At 44.2% G+C, this 17534-nt stretch overlaps 1 protein-coding gene across 1 annotated transcript; it reads left to right on the forward strand.

The window, feature by feature from the left end:
• Positions 1 to 632: 632 nt before the first annotated feature.
• On the forward strand, positions 633 to 14165 carry LOC310865920 (protein NLRC3-like; the record flags this gene model as incomplete). Its single annotated transcript, XM_083775121.1, has 11 exons — positions 633 to 678; positions 780 to 832; positions 928 to 1213; positions 1445 to 1489; positions 5003 to 6409; positions 6494 to 6692; positions 7664 to 7765; positions 8600 to 8773; positions 9108 to 9266; positions 12333 to 12394; positions 13615 to 14165. The coding sequence occupies 11 exons, from the start codon at positions 633 to 635 to the stop codon at positions 14163 to 14165; spliced, it is 3084 nt and encodes a 1027-aa protein (XP_083631247.1).
• Between the last annotated feature and the right edge of the window lie 3369 nt (positions 14166 to 17534).

The raw sequence follows: 17534 nt of genomic DNA on the forward strand, positions 1-17534 counted from the left end.
TATACGGCGGGTAGCCGATATCCTCTTTGTCAGTGAGTGCAGGTTCATTTCATGATGTCATATTAAAATGATTCGCGGGACATTTGGCACCAAACTTGATTGATCTCATGATGAGATCAATGTAGTAGCCTACAGCCTACACAGCTACAGTTGCCCATATTATAATGAATTAAGGTGAGCTGGCTTAAAACTATGACTGGCCGAATTGCACGTGCTGATGCCACAATGTGGACTGCTGTCTGTTAGACCGGCATGTCTGTGAACCATATATGCATTAGAGCTAAAAGGTGTCGGGCTTGGGGGCAGATTCTTTATGGGACTCTAGGCAAACTTGCCTCTAGAATGCATGCATATACAGTAGGCATACACAAGTGATACTTGGCTTTTATATAGGATATATACATTTTTTATGTGCTGACCAATGTTGGGGACACATGCCTACATATTTTATCTGAGATTTGGGAACTTTTTATTGATTCAGCATGAAGACTAAAGCCTTCTACGCAAGCGTATGGCCTTTAGACTACCATGAGAGCTGGCGTAGCTATGTGCAGAGTTTCCGACCAACCAACGTCACCGTCAACTTCACGGAGATGGCCATGAATTCCCACGCAATGTGAGAATCCACGTAAATGCCTGTCCGCTCACGCTCCGCTCACGTAGTGTCACGTTATGCGCGTACACGCCGTTGTGAATCAGGACCAGTGAGTTCTGTCCAATGAGGTGGAGTTTACACTCCCTCCAATGAGAAAAGGTTACATTTCTTCTTTGTTCAACAGCTGTGCCTCATCCAGAGAAGACCATGGCTTCCTCTCACGGAGATCCTCTACAGGTTGGTTTACTGGCAAATAGCAACTCAAAATAAGGTTAATTAATACAATTAATTTGCATATTGAAAATAATAATACCTGCTACTCATTTCTATAGGGCTCTGTGGACATATTGGTGGCCAACAAGGTGGAACTGATCAAGTGGCTCAGATCAGATCTCCACATTCTACAGCATGCTCAGAGTGAGGGAATTATTGATGCCAGAGTTTATTTAAGACTGAAGAATATAGCGCAGCCAGAAGATGTTTGTATTGAGCTTATTGATACAGTGATTAGTGGAGGAGAGGGAACTTCATCTCAGTTCCTCACACTTCTCAAAGATCCAGAGATTCTCGACACGTATCCACAACTCAAGGAATGGAACCCTTCTGCTGCGCTGCCAGGTAAGAAAGTAAAGAAAAGGTGGTTAATTGTATTTGTTGTGCCAGGTGGATGTAACGTCTACTTCGTTTGACTGCATAATTCATTGAAAGCATGAAAAGTTTATCTTAATGTCTAATGTAACACACACACACACACACACACACACACACACACACACACACACACACACACACACAGACCCAATATGATGATGTGTCTCCACTCTGACCAATCACTGTCTCGCATCTCAGCTTTAGAAGAGAAGGCAAGACGAGAGAGCGCTGCCAAACTGAGAGGTAAGTTGTGTGTGTGTGTGTGTGTGTGTGTGTCTGTGTGTGTGTGTGTGTGTGTGTGTGTGTGTGTGTGTGTGTGTGTGTGTGTGTGTGTGTGTGTGTGTGTGTGTGTGTGTGTGTGTGTGTGTGTGTGTGTGTGTGTGTGTGCGCGTGCGTGCCTCACAGTTGGACAAAGATATTTATTATAGTTGTGTTCACTAACAATACTTCTAGAAGGACATACTTAGCTTAGGATTCCTAACTGTTTAGTAGAAGGATTAATTGCCAGCAATCATAGAGAGAGCCTCTGAGAATAAATGCAGTCCTGTACACTGTGTTTATAGCCTCCATTTACTACTACTAATACCATCTGTACACTGTGTTTATAGCCTCCATTTACTACTACTAATACCATCTGTACACTGTGTTTATAGCCTCCATTTACTACTACTAATACCATCTGTACACTGTGTTTATAACCTCCATTTACTACTACTAATACCATCTGTACACTGTGTTTATAGCCTCCATTTACTACTACTAATACCATCTGTTAGGGCTGCACGATTTTGTCTAAAAAAATAACCTCGATTATTTTCTCTGAAAACTTAAGGATCCCTGGCTAATAAGACAAATGTGCCTTAAAACATTATACTTGCCCTCTATGAATATTTTTTTTATTTTAAAACACCATCAACATTTTATTTCTTTCATAAAGAGAGAATCTTTCAATCAATAGGGACTGCTCCCATCGCAGGTTGATGATATGTCCATGTGTGGGCCAGCCCTAGCTCTGGTCCATAGCCTTAAGCAGTAAGGCTATGGACCAGAGCTAGTCCAGCCCTATGGAATGCATATTATGCTAATAAAACAACTTAACCCATTCTGACCTGAGATCAGATTCACACGAGGTTTCCGCCGGACACACACTGGTCCTGATGAACCCATTCTGACCTGAGATCAGATTCTAAAAATGTCAGTCGCTCTTCGATTTTTCAAAAATAGCAGACCTACAAGCTCATAGCGCGCCACTCGGTGGCGCGATATGAGCTTGTAGATCTGCTATTTTTCAATAGCTAAAGCATAACATGATGCCAACACCAAAATGGGTGCCCGGTCAGAATGGGTTAATACTGCCTAAGAATAATATGAGCATCAAAGCAATATTTAAATACTTTTTTATTAGCATGTGCATTCCATACATTCCCTGGGGCTGGACCACACATGGACATACAGTATGTCATATGACATCCTCAACTTGGACAGGAGCAGTTCCTAAGATTCTCTATTTATGAAATAAATAAAAATATTTAAGGTGTTTTTATTTTTTAGATATAGAGGGCAAGTATAGTGTTTTAAGGCATATTTGTCTGACCAGGGATCCTTTTAATCAAAGAAAGATAAATCCCCTTTGGGATTAAACAAGTGAAAACGTTTACAATACGTCCAAATTAACTCTTTAAAAAAATAGCCAATTTAACGTTTAGGTGCCCACTCTTCCTCCACCCATGCAATGTGAAATGCCACTGAATCTGTAGGCCTAATCGTTGTCCATTTTGATGATGTCTCGTCATATGGGCCACATCTCTATAATGTCTCGTCATATGGGCCACATCTCTATAATGTCTCATCATATGGACCACATCTCTTTAATGTCTCGTCATATGGACCACATCTCTTTAATGTCTCGTCATATGGGCCACATCTCTATAATGTCTCGTCATATGGGCCACATCTCTTTAATGTCTCGTCATATGGACCACATCTCTTTAATGTCTCGTCATATGGACCACATCTCTTTAATGTCTCGTCATATGGGCCACATCTCTTTAATGTCTCGTCATATGGGCCACATCTCTTTAATGTCTCGTCATATGGGCCACATCTCTATAATGTCTCGTCATATGGGCCACATCTCTTTAATGTCTCGTCATATGGGCCACATCTCTTTAATGTCTCGTCATATGGGCCACATCTCTTTAATGTCTCGTCATATGGACCACATCTCTTTAATGTCTCGTCATATGGACCACATCTCTATAATGTCTCGTCATATGGGCCACATCTCTTTAATGTCTCGTCATATGGGCCACATCTCTTTAATGTCTCGTCATATGGGCCACATCTCTTTAATGTCTCGTCATATGGGCCACATCTCTTTAATGTCTCGTCATTTGGGCCACATCTCTTTTCAACTTGTGACAGCCAGCTTGTGTACTGTGAAGGCAAAGGTTTCTGAACGTCTCGTCCTCCATTTTTACGCGTGCTGAAAATAGACTACTAGCTCACAACGTGTTGCCGAGGCGACATTGTGAGCTTGCAGATCAGCTATTTTCTTTAGCATGCTGATGCAACAGGTCGTACGGCGAAACATAAGACAGGCTTCCCTTGTGTTTTTAGCCGAGGCGACGTACACAGTCAACACAGAGTCAGACACATGGGATAAACAGTGTACACTACCCGACTTTACGATAATAAGGGACAGGAGGTGGGCTATGAACCAGAGCTACTCGCTGCTATGCCTGTCCATTCTCCAGGCACTAGAACAATACGTGCTGCCGTCTCCCACAGGGATCGACCGACCCAACTAAAACCTGTCCCGGTAAAAAGTCGATCTGTGCCTGTGAGAGACTGCAACACGAGCGTCCCAACCAGGGGGGCAGTCAGACAGATATTTAACCAGGGGGGCAGTCATACAGATATTCTGTGAAGCCACTAAGGAAATCGGGACTTCCTGAAAGTTCATATAATGGCCTGTTGTGGCGCTGTCATTGGGCCCAAAAAACCCCATATCGCACACCGGTGGCGTCCGACGCGAGCTGGCGCCTCGCCTGACGCGCCGATAGAACCAGTTCTATTTTCCAGGCAGCGCTGCGCGGCAAGCCGGCAACGCGTCGCGCCACGTCGGACGGAGCCGGTGTGTGTTGGGCTTAAGTTGTCATCTCTATAGTGTCATAACTAGTTCACAATGACAATGACTGGAGTGGAAAATGTTCTATTCACTGGAATGAACACACCATTGTGGAAGGTTTAAAGGTTTTATTGAATGAAGGAATGACATGATGAGGAGGAGAGTGGGGGTAGCGGGGCGTGGGTTCCGGGGGGGTCGCAGACCCTGGAGTCTTTGGGGAGGGGGTCGTGTGGCGGTCAGCCCGCGGTACACGTGGAGGCGTGATCCCCCCATGGGAACTGTGAGGAAGGGAGGAGAGATGGAGCAGAGTGGAGATGCTGCTGGTCCTGTGGTGGTGATGGGGATGGTGGAGGTGAGGAGAGATGGAGGAGAGTGGAGATGCTGCTGGTCCTGTGGTGGTGATGGGGATGGTGGAGGTATACCAAAAGCAGAGAGGATGCTGGGTTGTCTGGGGCGGGTATAAGTAGGCTCAGGTGGATCGGCGTGGAGGGCGGAGGATGTGGTCAAGATGTGGTCAAGATGTGGAAGGTGTGGTCAAGGTGTGTTCCTCCGCCTCCTGAACATCTGTTGTTGAAACTCAATTTCTGTTATTGGTAACAGGTACACATTCTCTCTCTCTCTCTCAGGACATGGAACACAAATCCAACCTGAAGAAATTCACGAAGACCCTTCTGGAAGAGAAATAAGATCAGCACTGACCACTGGCTGTGCAGGAATTGGCAAAACGTTCCTCGTACAAAAGTATCTGTCTGACTGGGCCAAGAAACGTTTCGGCCAAGGTCCACACCTCGTGTTCCCACTCAAGTTCCGCCAGTTAAATCTGCTCAAGGGAAAGAAATTTACTTTGGCACAGCTAATTCACCACTGCATCAAGGAAACCAGATTCATTGAGGAAGAAGTTCTTAATGACATCTTCAAGGTGTTGCAGAAGTCAGTAAGCTACAACAAGAGCCCCTTCAAAGTCATGATTGTTATGGATGGATATGATGAAGAAAATTTCCAGTTCGATTTCAAAACAGATTTTGGCCTCATGAATGTGATGGATTCGTACCCAGTGGAACATCTGCTTGTAAACCTCATCAAGGGAGAGCTGCTCCCCTCTGCTCGCATCTGGATAACCTCCCGACCTGCAGCAGTCAAACAGATTCCTAAGGCGTTTGTTAACAGGATGACAGAAGTACGAGGCTTCATTGAAGATGACCAGAAGAAGGACTTCTTCCAGAAGTTCTTCACGAAGAGCATCAGTGATGAGAACCAGGCCAGCTCAATCTTCTCACACATCCAGAAATCAAAGATGCTCCACACCATGTGTGAAATCCCAGTCTTCTGTTGGATCCTTGCTACCGTTGTGCAGAACACGGGGATGACAAAGCTGCCCAAAACCCTGGTTGAGCTGTTCTGCCACTTCCTGATGAGTGAGACACTGCGGGAGAAGATGAAGGATCCTACACTAAACAATGAAGACAAAGAGAAGCTCATAAAGGATGCAGGAGACGTTCTTCTGAAGCTGGGAAAGCTGGCGTTTGTCCAACTGGACAAAGGACGAATAATTTTCGATGAGAAAGACCTGAAAGCGTGTGGTCTTGATGTGACCAAGGACTTGATATCGGGCTTCTGCACAACCTTCTTCAAAGAAGACGGCTTCTTCTTCAAACAAATCGTCTACTGCTTCGTTCATCTGAGCATCCAGGAGTTTCTGGCTGCAGTCTACCTGTTCCACTGTTTCACACAGAAGAACACGGAGGTCCTGAAGACATTCCTGGGAGATGATGGTGACAGTGACGGTTCAGACAGTGACGGTTCAGACAGTGACGGTTCAGACAGTGACATTTCCCTGTCTGACTTCCTGAAGGCTGTTATGAAGAAAACCCTGAAGAGTGAAAGTGGTCACCTGGACCTCTTTGTCCGTTTCCTTCATGGTCTCTCACTGCAGTCCAACCAGAGTCTGTTAGGAGGTCTGCTGGGTCAGACAGAGAACCGTCCAGAGGAGATCCAGAGAGCCATCGACAACCTGAAGGAGATGGATGATGATGATGATGATGATGATGATGATGAGTTCTCTCCTGACAGATGTATCAACATCTTCTACTGTCTGATGGAGATGAACGACCCGTCAGTCAGTCAGGGGATCCAACAGTACCTGGAGTCAGAGAACAGATCAGGGAAGAAACTCTCTGTGCCTCAGTGTTCAGCTCTGGCTTCCATGCTGATGATGTCAGAGCAGGTTCTGGAAGAGTTGGACGTGCAGAAATACAACACAGACAACGCGGGGCGACGGAGACTGGTCCCAGCTGTGAGGAACTGCAAAACGGCCAGGTTAGTAGTTATAAGAATATAATCATGTTAGAGCAGCTTTCATTCATTCATTCATTCAATCATTCATTCATTCATACACATTGTCATTGTGACAAATGAGAACATTATTTCAGTTCAGTGAGACTCACTTCATATTTATGAATGAATGGTTCAATGTGTGTGTGTGTGTGTGTGTGTGTGTGTGTGTGTGTGTGTGTGTGTGTGCGTGTGTGCGTGTGTGTGTGTGTGTGTACTATTTACCAGTGTCCTCATTAGTTATTCTACAATGAAAACAGACTATACCAAATGAGAAATGGACCGTACCATTAGTGAAGGGGTGTACAGAGGATGGTCTTTTAAACAATGAGCTTGGTCATTACGTTCAAACGTTACTTAATACATTTAAATGTAAGTTCCACGATTTCCATCTATCTTCCACTTCTCTGTTCTCACTGACATCCTGCTAATGTCTGAAGAACTAGATTGAAGATCTTTTAGGTTCCTTTCACACCTAACGTTTGCGTACAAGGTCTGGATCAAGGACCAAATGTTTGCATTGTTGCATTAGGTCGGCTTAGCGTTCACAGAGGACTTTGTTAAGCAAACCAAAATATTTAACAAATGTCATGTGGTCGTACAGGCTGTTCATCTGTTGACAGAACATTTCTTCACTTCACTGTCAGAGTGGAGCAACAGCAGCGAGTTGTTATTTTCATTATTTATTGTTTGTATTCCAATCAAATGAAAACAGTGGAAAAGTATGAGCACATATAAATGCAATATGCCTCTTATTTGCTTAATCAGAAAAGTATCCAAACACACACACATTTCAGACAGCTCCACAGGGAACCTCTTTGACAGTGAACATGGTCTGTTCTGTTTTGATCATCTCTGATTTTACATTTAATCTGTAATTACAGACTTGCTGGCTGTGACCTCCAGGAGGAACACATTGAAGTTGTGGCTTCAGCTCTCACCTCCAATCCGTCCCATTTGAGAGAACTGGACTTGAGTGGAAACGTCTTGAAGGATTCCGGAGTGGATCTCATCTGTGCTGCACTGAAGAGCCCAAACTGTTGTCTGGAGATTCTCAGGTCAGATTAATTTACCATTTTTATTTGGTTACATTCTGTTATAGTAAGTGATTATAATGCAGTTATTATGGAGGTGGTACTTTATTTGAAGTGTGGATAAGGTTGGATATCATGGTAACTCACACTGACCTTAATATTGATAAGATACAGTGACTAATGTATGTAGTCTTTATGCTGAGATACTACATTTAACCCATTTTGGGCGGGAACCCCTTTTGGTGTTAGGATTATGTTATGCTTTAACTATTGAAAAATAGCAGATCTACAAGCTCATAGCGCGCGCTCATTGTGGCGCGCTATGAACTTGTAGGTCTGCTAGTTTTGAAAAATCGAAGAACCACTGACAGAAACATAGCTTTTTCAGAAAACTGTCAGGATGTAGAAGACATTTTTAGAATCTGATCTCAGGTCAGAATGGATTAAAACACTAAACACCTCTGATGACACTATGAGTGGTTGAATGTGTTCTGTCAGAGTGTCATCCCCTAGTTTTGAATGATATTTATATCAATGTTAATTCTTAATTGGTATCAGCGGCGTAACTAGATGTCAGTAAGCCCCGGCGCAGGCTGGTCAGCCCCCGACAGTTTGATCAAAATGCACAAAACGTTCTAAACATGAACTTTGGATCAATATCTAAAAACCCAGTGGGAGAGAAGGTTTTATGTGGAAAACTTATGCTGCCAACGGAAATTGTATGGCAGGAATATGTATTTTATTCGTCTTAAAATCTCTCTCTCTCTCTCTCTCTCTCTCTCTCTCTCTCTCTCTCTCTCTCTTTTTTTTCTTTCTTTCTCCCCCCCCCCCTCTCATCTGGTTGTATTCTTCATTTAGTCTGAAGAACTGCTGGTTGTCGGAGAGAAGCTGTGAAGTTCTGGCCTCGACTCTCGCCTCCAATCCTTCCCATTTGAGAGAATTAGACCTGACTTTGAACAACCTGCAGGACTCTGGAATTGAGCTTCTATGTGCCGGAGTGAAGAGTCCACATTGTCACCTGCAGACTCTGAGGTAAATTATTCTGTGTGGATCTGTACTGCAGACTCTGAGGTAAATAGAGTTTTATTCTGTGTGGATCTGTACTGCAGACTCTGAGGTAAATAGAGTTTTATTCTGTGTGGATCTGTACTGCAGACTCTGAGGTAAATAGAGTTTTATTCTGTGTGGATCTGTACTGCAGACTCTGAGGTAAATAGAGTTTTATTCTGTGTGGATCTGTACTGCAGACTCTGAGGTAAATAGAGTTTTATTCTGTGTGGATCTGTATTTACCTCTGTACTCTTATTCTATATTTTCTGTACTGGAGCATCAACAGCAGTTTGTTAAAGTGTGGATATCTCTGCAGGTTGTCAGGCTGTGCGATCACAGAGAAAGGCTGTTCTTCTCTGGCTTCAGCTGTAGCCCTCAACCCCTCCTCCCATCTGAAGCATGTGGACCTCAGCCGTAACCACCCAGGAGGAGATGCTGAGCAGACGCTGCTCTCTGCTGGACTGGAGACTGTCAAGTGAGTCGACTTGGACTGTGTCCATCCATCTTGGTTTAAAATAAGTTTTTATTTAATTTTTTCTAAGGCTGTCAAAGTATTAGTAACATGTTAATCGCGCGTCAACACAAATTCCTTTTAACGGCGTTAATTTAATTAACGTGAGATTTACACAATGCACGGTGAAGTTTGAAAGAGAGGTTGAGAGTCTGAGACACATGCATGTTGCTGTTTTCTACTGGCCAAGTAGCCCCGCCTCTGAATCCACTCTGCTCCAATCAGTCATGACGGAGATCTCCGTCCTGGTACTTAGTACGGTCTGGTGCTTGAGACGGAGATTGATAAAAACGACAGAGATTAATGATCTCAAAACCGGTCGCATCGCTCTACAGCCTAGGAGCGCTTGTTGCGCAATCCTCTATGTTGCGCAACATACTCTAACTCGCGATCTAAATCATTCCGTCTAATTCTAAGAAAAGATTATGCGTTAGACGGGCCCCCGCTGTCCAGTCGCTAGTCGCGATAGAATCGTGTTTAGAGTGTTTTGGCTACATTTAGCTGCTACAGCAACATCCGGTCCGTCGGTAAAAGTGCTCCGTGTTTATAAATCGCTGGGCACATTTTATTAATGGATTAAATAACCCTGGTAGAGTCGCTGCGAATGGGCAGAGAAGTCGTCGGGGAATGGACTAACTGTCTGTGTGTGTGTGTGCGTGCGTGCGTGCGTGTGCGCGCGCCACAAACTGACTGTTATTTTGCGGGCACATGGCCGAGGCACATGGAGATGGCGCAAAGTGATCCTTAATTAGTTTACAATCTGTATTTATAGATTAGGCTATCCGATCATCATATTAAATTAGTATGCTACTCTGCACATGCCATGTTAGCTATACAGTTTATAGATCATGCTTAAGCATGTGTTTAATTTTGCAGTATTTACATTTAAACAAGATGAAGAAAGTCTCCAGCACTTGGATCCCCGCACACAGTGACAGCCCTCCTGGCTGGCTGGCTGACTGACTACTCTGTACACTGCAGTGTTTTTATGTGTTTCCTTAATGTGCTCATCTGACCATATTTTCGGCCTCCTCATTCGATCACGTCTATTCACGGTAACGGGACATCTCGCTGCGTAAAATATCCCTTCTCCGTCTCCAACTTTACTCCTCATTCATCCGCCACATTGTCTGCTTCATTTCCTTTATTTGATGTGATTGCATTCCCACATGCACCGAGTCGAAATCAAGTCCGATTGGAAGCAAAGAGAAACCCCTGTTTTTTGGCGGAGTAGAATGCGGTTCTTTGATTAGGATTCGAATGAGGCTTCACACCTGCCAAACGAAGCGCACTTTCTGACAATGCATCAGGATTGGTTTTAATCGCAGTAAAGCTTTCTGGTGTGAAGGCGACCTTAGATTGACTCAGCAGTTTTGGGTGTACATATTTTAGTAGGCCTATGTCGGATGCAAACCTATCTCTGTTTTTCTTTTTTCTGCAATACATCAGTGCTATTGAACACTGTGTAAGTCTGTGTGTGGGCTTTACAAATATGAAACCAATTAAAAGTATCCCTGTTGGTGTTTTAAGCATTATGTTATACTTTACCTATTGAAAAATAGCAGATCTACAAGCTCATAGCGCTGCACTGAGTGCCGCACTATATGAGCTATTTAAAAATCATTAGAATGCGGCGCAAAATCTTTGAATATATATTATTTCAGATCGAACATTTTCACTCAAATCTTTGCTTCTGTGGTATCCCTAAAACAACATATTTTCAGATGGGGGTCCGCAGCCAAATACAGATAATTCTGTGGGTTCTTGACAGACTTAATGCAGATGTTTAACAGTAATTTAACTCTTGAGAGCGTAAAATGAAACCAAATGCACCCGGGAGGGTCTCTAGAGTTAAAGATCTGTAAGGGTCCACTTTGTTACCAACTCTCCATCATTTAGTTGGCACCAGTCTATATATCGGAACTTGTAGCTCCCAAAGTATCGACAAGGGCCCTGAGGTCGACTGACCAGTCACTTCTCAAGATCCCTAAATCAAAGCTGAAATCCCGCCCGGGGGGGAATAGGTCATTTCCCGTTGTAGCGTCTACACTGTGGAATGAACTTCCACCTCATGGCAGAGCTTCTCAGTCCTTGTCTGTGTTTAAATCACGTCTGAAAACTCACTTGTACTCCTTGGCATTTGAACATACTGATTAAGAGTTGCTGCTTCCACTGCATTGTGTCCTTATGTTGCCCTGTTTATGTACTGTTGTTTTTTCTTTGATATTTTAGTATTTCTTTGTGTACAGCACTTTATTTATGAAGCACATTTGTATACAACAAGGTTGAAACAAAGTGGATTGGATTGGACCACCTGGAGCCCCCTTAACCCATTTAGGCCTGACGTCGAAATTAAGAAAATGTCTTGTAACTCATGACAGTTTTCTGAAAAACCTATATTTCTACAGTATATCAGTGGTGCTCAAACTATTTCATATCAAGTACCCCAAAAAGTATATGAAATTGGCCACTGAAGCAAAGATTTGAGTTAAAAACGTTTGCTCTGAAAGATTATATATTCAAAGATTTGCACCACATTTTCACGATTTTTCAAAGATAGAAGATCTACAAGCTCGTAGATCTGCTATTTATATATATAAAGTATAACATAATGCTTAAAACACCAAAAGGGGTTCGCGCCCAGAATGGGTGAACCCCTTTTGGTGTTGGCGTCATGCTATGCTTTAGCTATTGAAAAATAGCAGATCTTCAAGCTCATATCGCGCCACCGAGTGGCGCGCTACGAGCTTGTAGGTCTGCTATTTTTGAAAAATCAAAGAACGACTGACATAGAAACATAGCTTTTTCAGAAAACTGTCAGGATGTAGAAGACATTTTTAGAATGTGATCTCGGGTCTAAATGGGTTAAGGACCACTCGTGGTCCCCGGACCACTGGTTGAGAACCACTGCTTTATTCAATAAATGTTTAATGGTGAATGTGAGCTGAAGAGTCTTAATGAAGTGATGCATGTTCATACTCTCTGTATCATTCAATGGTAATAGAAATGTTTTATCATTTCTTCCTACAGTGTGAATCATGGAGGACAACACTGGATAGATCACTGGATTAATCCTCGACTCCTTTCAAGATGTGAGTGTCTGTCTGTCTGTCTGTCTGTCTGTCTGTCTGTCTGTCTGTCTGTCTGTCTGTCTGTCTGTCTGTCTGTCTGTCTGTCTGTCTGTCTGTCTGTCTGTCTGTCTGTCTGTCTGTCTGTCTGTCTGCCTGCCTGCCTGCCTGCCTGTCTGTCTGTCTGTCTGCCTGCCTGCCTGCCTGCCTGCCTGCCTGCCTGCCTGCCTGTCTGTGGGGACCCCCCATAATAATCATATCTGTCCGTGCTCATATTTGTGCGTGCATGTACGTGCGTGTGCCTGTGCACATCTTCATGTCTGTGTGTGTACGTGCCCGTGCACATCTTCATGTCTGTGTGTGTACGTGCCCGTGCACATCTTCGTGTGTGTATGTGCGTTTGCCTGTGCACATCTGGCCGGTGTTTGGCGCCCATTAGTCTGGTGCAGTGTTGTTTTTGGCAGCAGATTTCTATTTTAGTTTTAGTCATAGTCTTTGGACTGAAACTTCATTTAGTTTTAGTCACAGTTTAGTCACCTGGAATGTCTTAGTGTTAGTCTAGTTTTAGTCGACTAAAATGTATTTTGGCGGTCTTGATGCCGTGTTTTTACACTTTCAGCATGCAACCAAGTGTAAAATGACTTATACTGGATCTCTTGTCCACCAGTCCCTTCCTAACATTTTAGTCTAGTTTTTATTTGTCGACGAAATTGTCAGTATATTTAGTCTTAGTTTTAGTCATCATAGCTTAGTTTTCATTTAGTTTCCATTTGTTTTTGTCAGTGGAAAAAGGTAGTCGACGAACATTTTTCGTCTTAGTTTTAGTCATCATAGATTCGTTTTGATTTAGTTTTGATTTAGTTTTAGTCGACGAAAACAACACTGGTCTGGTGGTACCGTGGTGAGACGCCACAACGTGCATATGTGTGTGTGTACGTGCATGTGCCTGTGCACATCTTCGAGTGAGTGCGTGTGCCTGTGCACATCTTCATGTGTGTGTGTGTATGTGCATCTACGTGCGTGTGCCTGTGCACATCTTTTGTGCGTGTGTGTGTGTGTGTACGTGCATGTGTCCGTGCACATATTCGTGTGTGTGTGTGTGTGTGTGTGTGTGTGTGTGTGTACGTGCGTGCACCCGTGCACATCTCCGTGTGTGTGTGTGTGTGTGTGTCAGTCAGTCAGTCAGTCAGTAAGTCAGTCAGTGAATAATGTATTTAATGTTTACTGTGTTGTTTTCTCATCAGATTCCCAGCGTCTCACTCTGGACACAAACACAGCACACTGTGTCCTCACTCTGTCTGAGGACAACAGGAAGGTCACAAAGGTGGAGGGACAGAGTCATCAGTATCCTGATCATCCTCAGAGGTTTGATGGATATCGTCAGGTTCTGAGTGCAGAGAGTGTGAGCGAACGCTGCTACTCTGAGGTAGAGTGCAGTGGATGGGTTCATATAGCAGGGACTGACAGAAGAATCAGCAGGAAAGGAGATGGTGATGACTGTCAGCTTGGAGGCAGTGTCATGGCCTGGAGTCTGATGTGTCATAATGACAGTTACGTTGTCTGCCACAATGGGAAGGGGACTTTCCTCCCCGTCCCCCTTGGACGCTCCGACGGGGTCTTCAGAGTAGCACTGTATGTGGACCGTCCCACTGGGACTCTGTCCTTCTATGACGTGTCCTCAGAGGACACTCTGACCCACCTGCACACCTTCCAGACCACGTCCACTGAACCGCTATGTGTTGGGTTCGGGTTGGCGGAGGATGGCTCCTCAGCGTTTCTGTGTGAGCAGAGATAGAGTCTCTATGCGACGGTCACATCAGGTCGCCATGGTTACTCCACATGTGACATCATCATCATCATCATCATCATGATGATGTCATGATATATGAGACAATATCCAAACAGGAGAATATCTCTCCTGACTCGCCCAAGTTCATACTGGGGGACTTCAACGGATGTCCCCTTAAACAGACACTGCCCAATTTCTACCAATCCGTGACATGCAACAAGTCATGCAACACGTCAACAAGACGTGAAAAAACTCTTGATTTATGCTCTGGAAACATAAAGGAGACGTACGGTAGCCACTGAACATTAAGGAAACATAAAGGAGGCGTACGGTAGCCACTGAACATTAAGGAAACATAAAGGAGGCGTACGGTAGCCACTGAACATTAAGGAAACATAAAGGAGGCGTACGGTAGCCACTGAACATTAAGGAAACATAAAGGAGGCGTACGGTAGCCACTGAACATTAAGGAAACATAAAGGAGGCGTACGGTAGCCACTGAACATTAAGGAAACATAAAGGAGGCGTACGGTAGCCACTGAACATTAAGGAAACATAAAGGAGGCGTACGGTAGCCACTGAACATTAAGGAAACATAAAGGAGACGTACGGTAGCCACTGAACATTAAGGAAACATAAAGGACCCTAAAATGGTCATAACGCAGCCCACCTGGTCCCACGTTACAAACAGAGACTCAAAGAAGTGAAAGACTAAAGTGGAGTCACTTCACTGTCTTAACCCATTCTGACCTGAGATCAGGTTCATACCAGGTTTCCACTGGACACACACACTGGTCTGATTAACCCCATTCTGACCTGAGATCAGATTCATACCAGGTTTCCACTGGACACACACACTGGTCTGATTAACCCCATTCTGACCTGAGATCAGATTCATACCAGGTTTCCACTGGACACACACACTGGTCTGATTAACCCCATTCTGACCTGAGATCAGATTCATACCAGGTTTCCACTGGACACACACACTGGTCTGATTAACCCCATTCTGACCTGAGATCAGATTCATACCAGGTTTCCACTGGACACACACACTGGTCTGATTAACCCCATTCTGACCTGAGATCAGATTCATACGAGGTTTCCACTGGACACACACTGGTCTGATTAACCCCATTCTGACCTGAGATCAGATTCATACGAGGTTTCCACTGGACACACACTGGTCTGATTAAACCCATTCTGACCTGAGACCAGATTCATACGAGGTTTCCACTGGGACACACACACTGGTCTGATTAACCCCATTCTGACCTGAGATCAGATTCATACGAGGTTTCCACTGGACACACACACACACTGGTCTGATTAACCCCATTCTGACCTGAGATCAGATTCATACGAGGTTTCCACTGGACACACACACACTGGTCTGATTAACCCCATTCTGACCTGAGATCAGATTCATACGAGGTTTCCACCGGACACACACACTGGTCTGATTAACCCCATTCTGACCTGAGATCAGATTCATACGAGGTTTCCACTGGGACACACACACTGGTCTGATTAAACCATTCTGACCTGAGATCAGATTCATACGAGGTTTCCACCGGACACACACACTGGTCTGATTAACCCCATTCTGACCTGAGATCAGATTCATACGAGGTTTCCACTGGACACACACACTGGTCTGATTAAACCATTCTGACCTGAGATCAGATTCATACGAGGTTTCCACTGGACACACACACTGGTCTGATTAAACCATTCTGACCTGAAAAAAACATACCCCCCTTCACATTCCCGTTGGATATCGGACATACTGCATTTTTTAAAATTGGAAAAAATTAGATATACATTGCGTGGCTCAATCTCCAAATTCAGTAAAACATGGCAGCCTTTTCTGTCTCATGTTGACCGCCTTACACTTGTGCCCCGACTGGACCTGATTAACTGTCGCCTGACAGCCCAACCTGTCTTGCCTGGATGATGTTTGTGAACGAGATCTGCTTTGTATATGGACTGAATTGGAGTGCCTTTTCTTTCTGTCTCATGTTGACCGCCTTACACTTGTGCCCCCGATTGGACCTGATTAACTGTCGCCTGACAGCCCAACCTGTCTTGTCTGGATGATGTTTGTGACCTTGACCTGTGAATGTTGATTGTATTGGAGTTTTTGTTTCCTTTTTTTATTTTTTATTTTTTTTGTATATTGTTTTTGTTGTTTTGTGTGTTTTGGTTTAATTTTGTATTTGTCGCTCTGTTTTTATTTCTAAATTTACTTTTATCTTGTTGAAAAAAAAAAAAAACTTAATAAACAGAACATAAAAAAAAAAAAAAAAAAAACATTCTGACCTGAGATCAGATTCATACGAGGTTTCCACTGGACACACACACTGGTCTGATTAACCCCATTCTGACCTGAGATCAGATTCATACGAGGTTTCCACTGGACACACACTGGTCTGATTAAACCATTCTGACCTGAGATCAGATTCATACGAGGTTTCCACTGGACACACACACACTGGTCTGATTAACCCCATTCTGACCTGAGATCAGATTCATACGAGGTTTCCACTGGGACACACACTGGTCTGATTAACCCCATTCTGACCTGAGATCAGATTCATACGAGGTTTCCACTGGACACACACACACTGGTCTGATTAACCCCATTCTGACCTGAGATCAGATTCATACGAGGTTTCCACTGGGACACACACACTGGTCTGATTAACCCCATTCTGACCTGAGATCAGATACATACGAGGTTTCCACCGGACACACACACACTGGTCTGATGAACCCATTCTGACCTGAGATCAGATTCTAAAAATGTCAGTCGTTCTTCGATTCTTCAAAAATAGCAGACCTACAAGCTCGTAGCGCGCCACTCGGTGGCGCGCTACGAGCTTGTAGATCTGCTGTTTTTCAATAGCTAAAGCATAACATGATGCTGACACCAAAATGGGTTCCCGTTCAGAATGGGTTAACTCTTTGGGGCGTGATGCTCCAGCCAGGGCAAGGTCTGAACATGTGTTGTACCAGGGACCCCCATCTGAACATGTGTTGTACCAGGGACCCCCATCTGAACATGTGTTGTACCAGGGACCCCCATCTGATCATGTGTTGTACCAGGGACCCCCATCTGATCATGTGTTGTACCAGGGACCCCCATCTGAACATGTGTTGTACCAGGGACCCCCATCTGATCATGTGTTGTACCAGGGACCCCCATCTGAACATGTGTTGTACCAGGGACCCCCATCTGATCATGTGTTGTACCAGGGACCCCCATCTGAACATGTGTTGTACCAGGGACCCCCTTCTGAACATGTGTTGTACCAGGGACCCCCATCTGATCATGTGTTGTACCAGGGACCCCCATCTGAACATGTGTTGTAC

Source organism: Protomyctophum parallelum, assembly GCF_964188405.1.
Source record: "Protomyctophum parallelum genome assembly, chromosome: 10".
NCBI classification, from domain to species: Eukaryota; Metazoa; Chordata; class Actinopteri; order Myctophiformes; family Myctophidae; genus Protomyctophum; species Protomyctophum parallelum.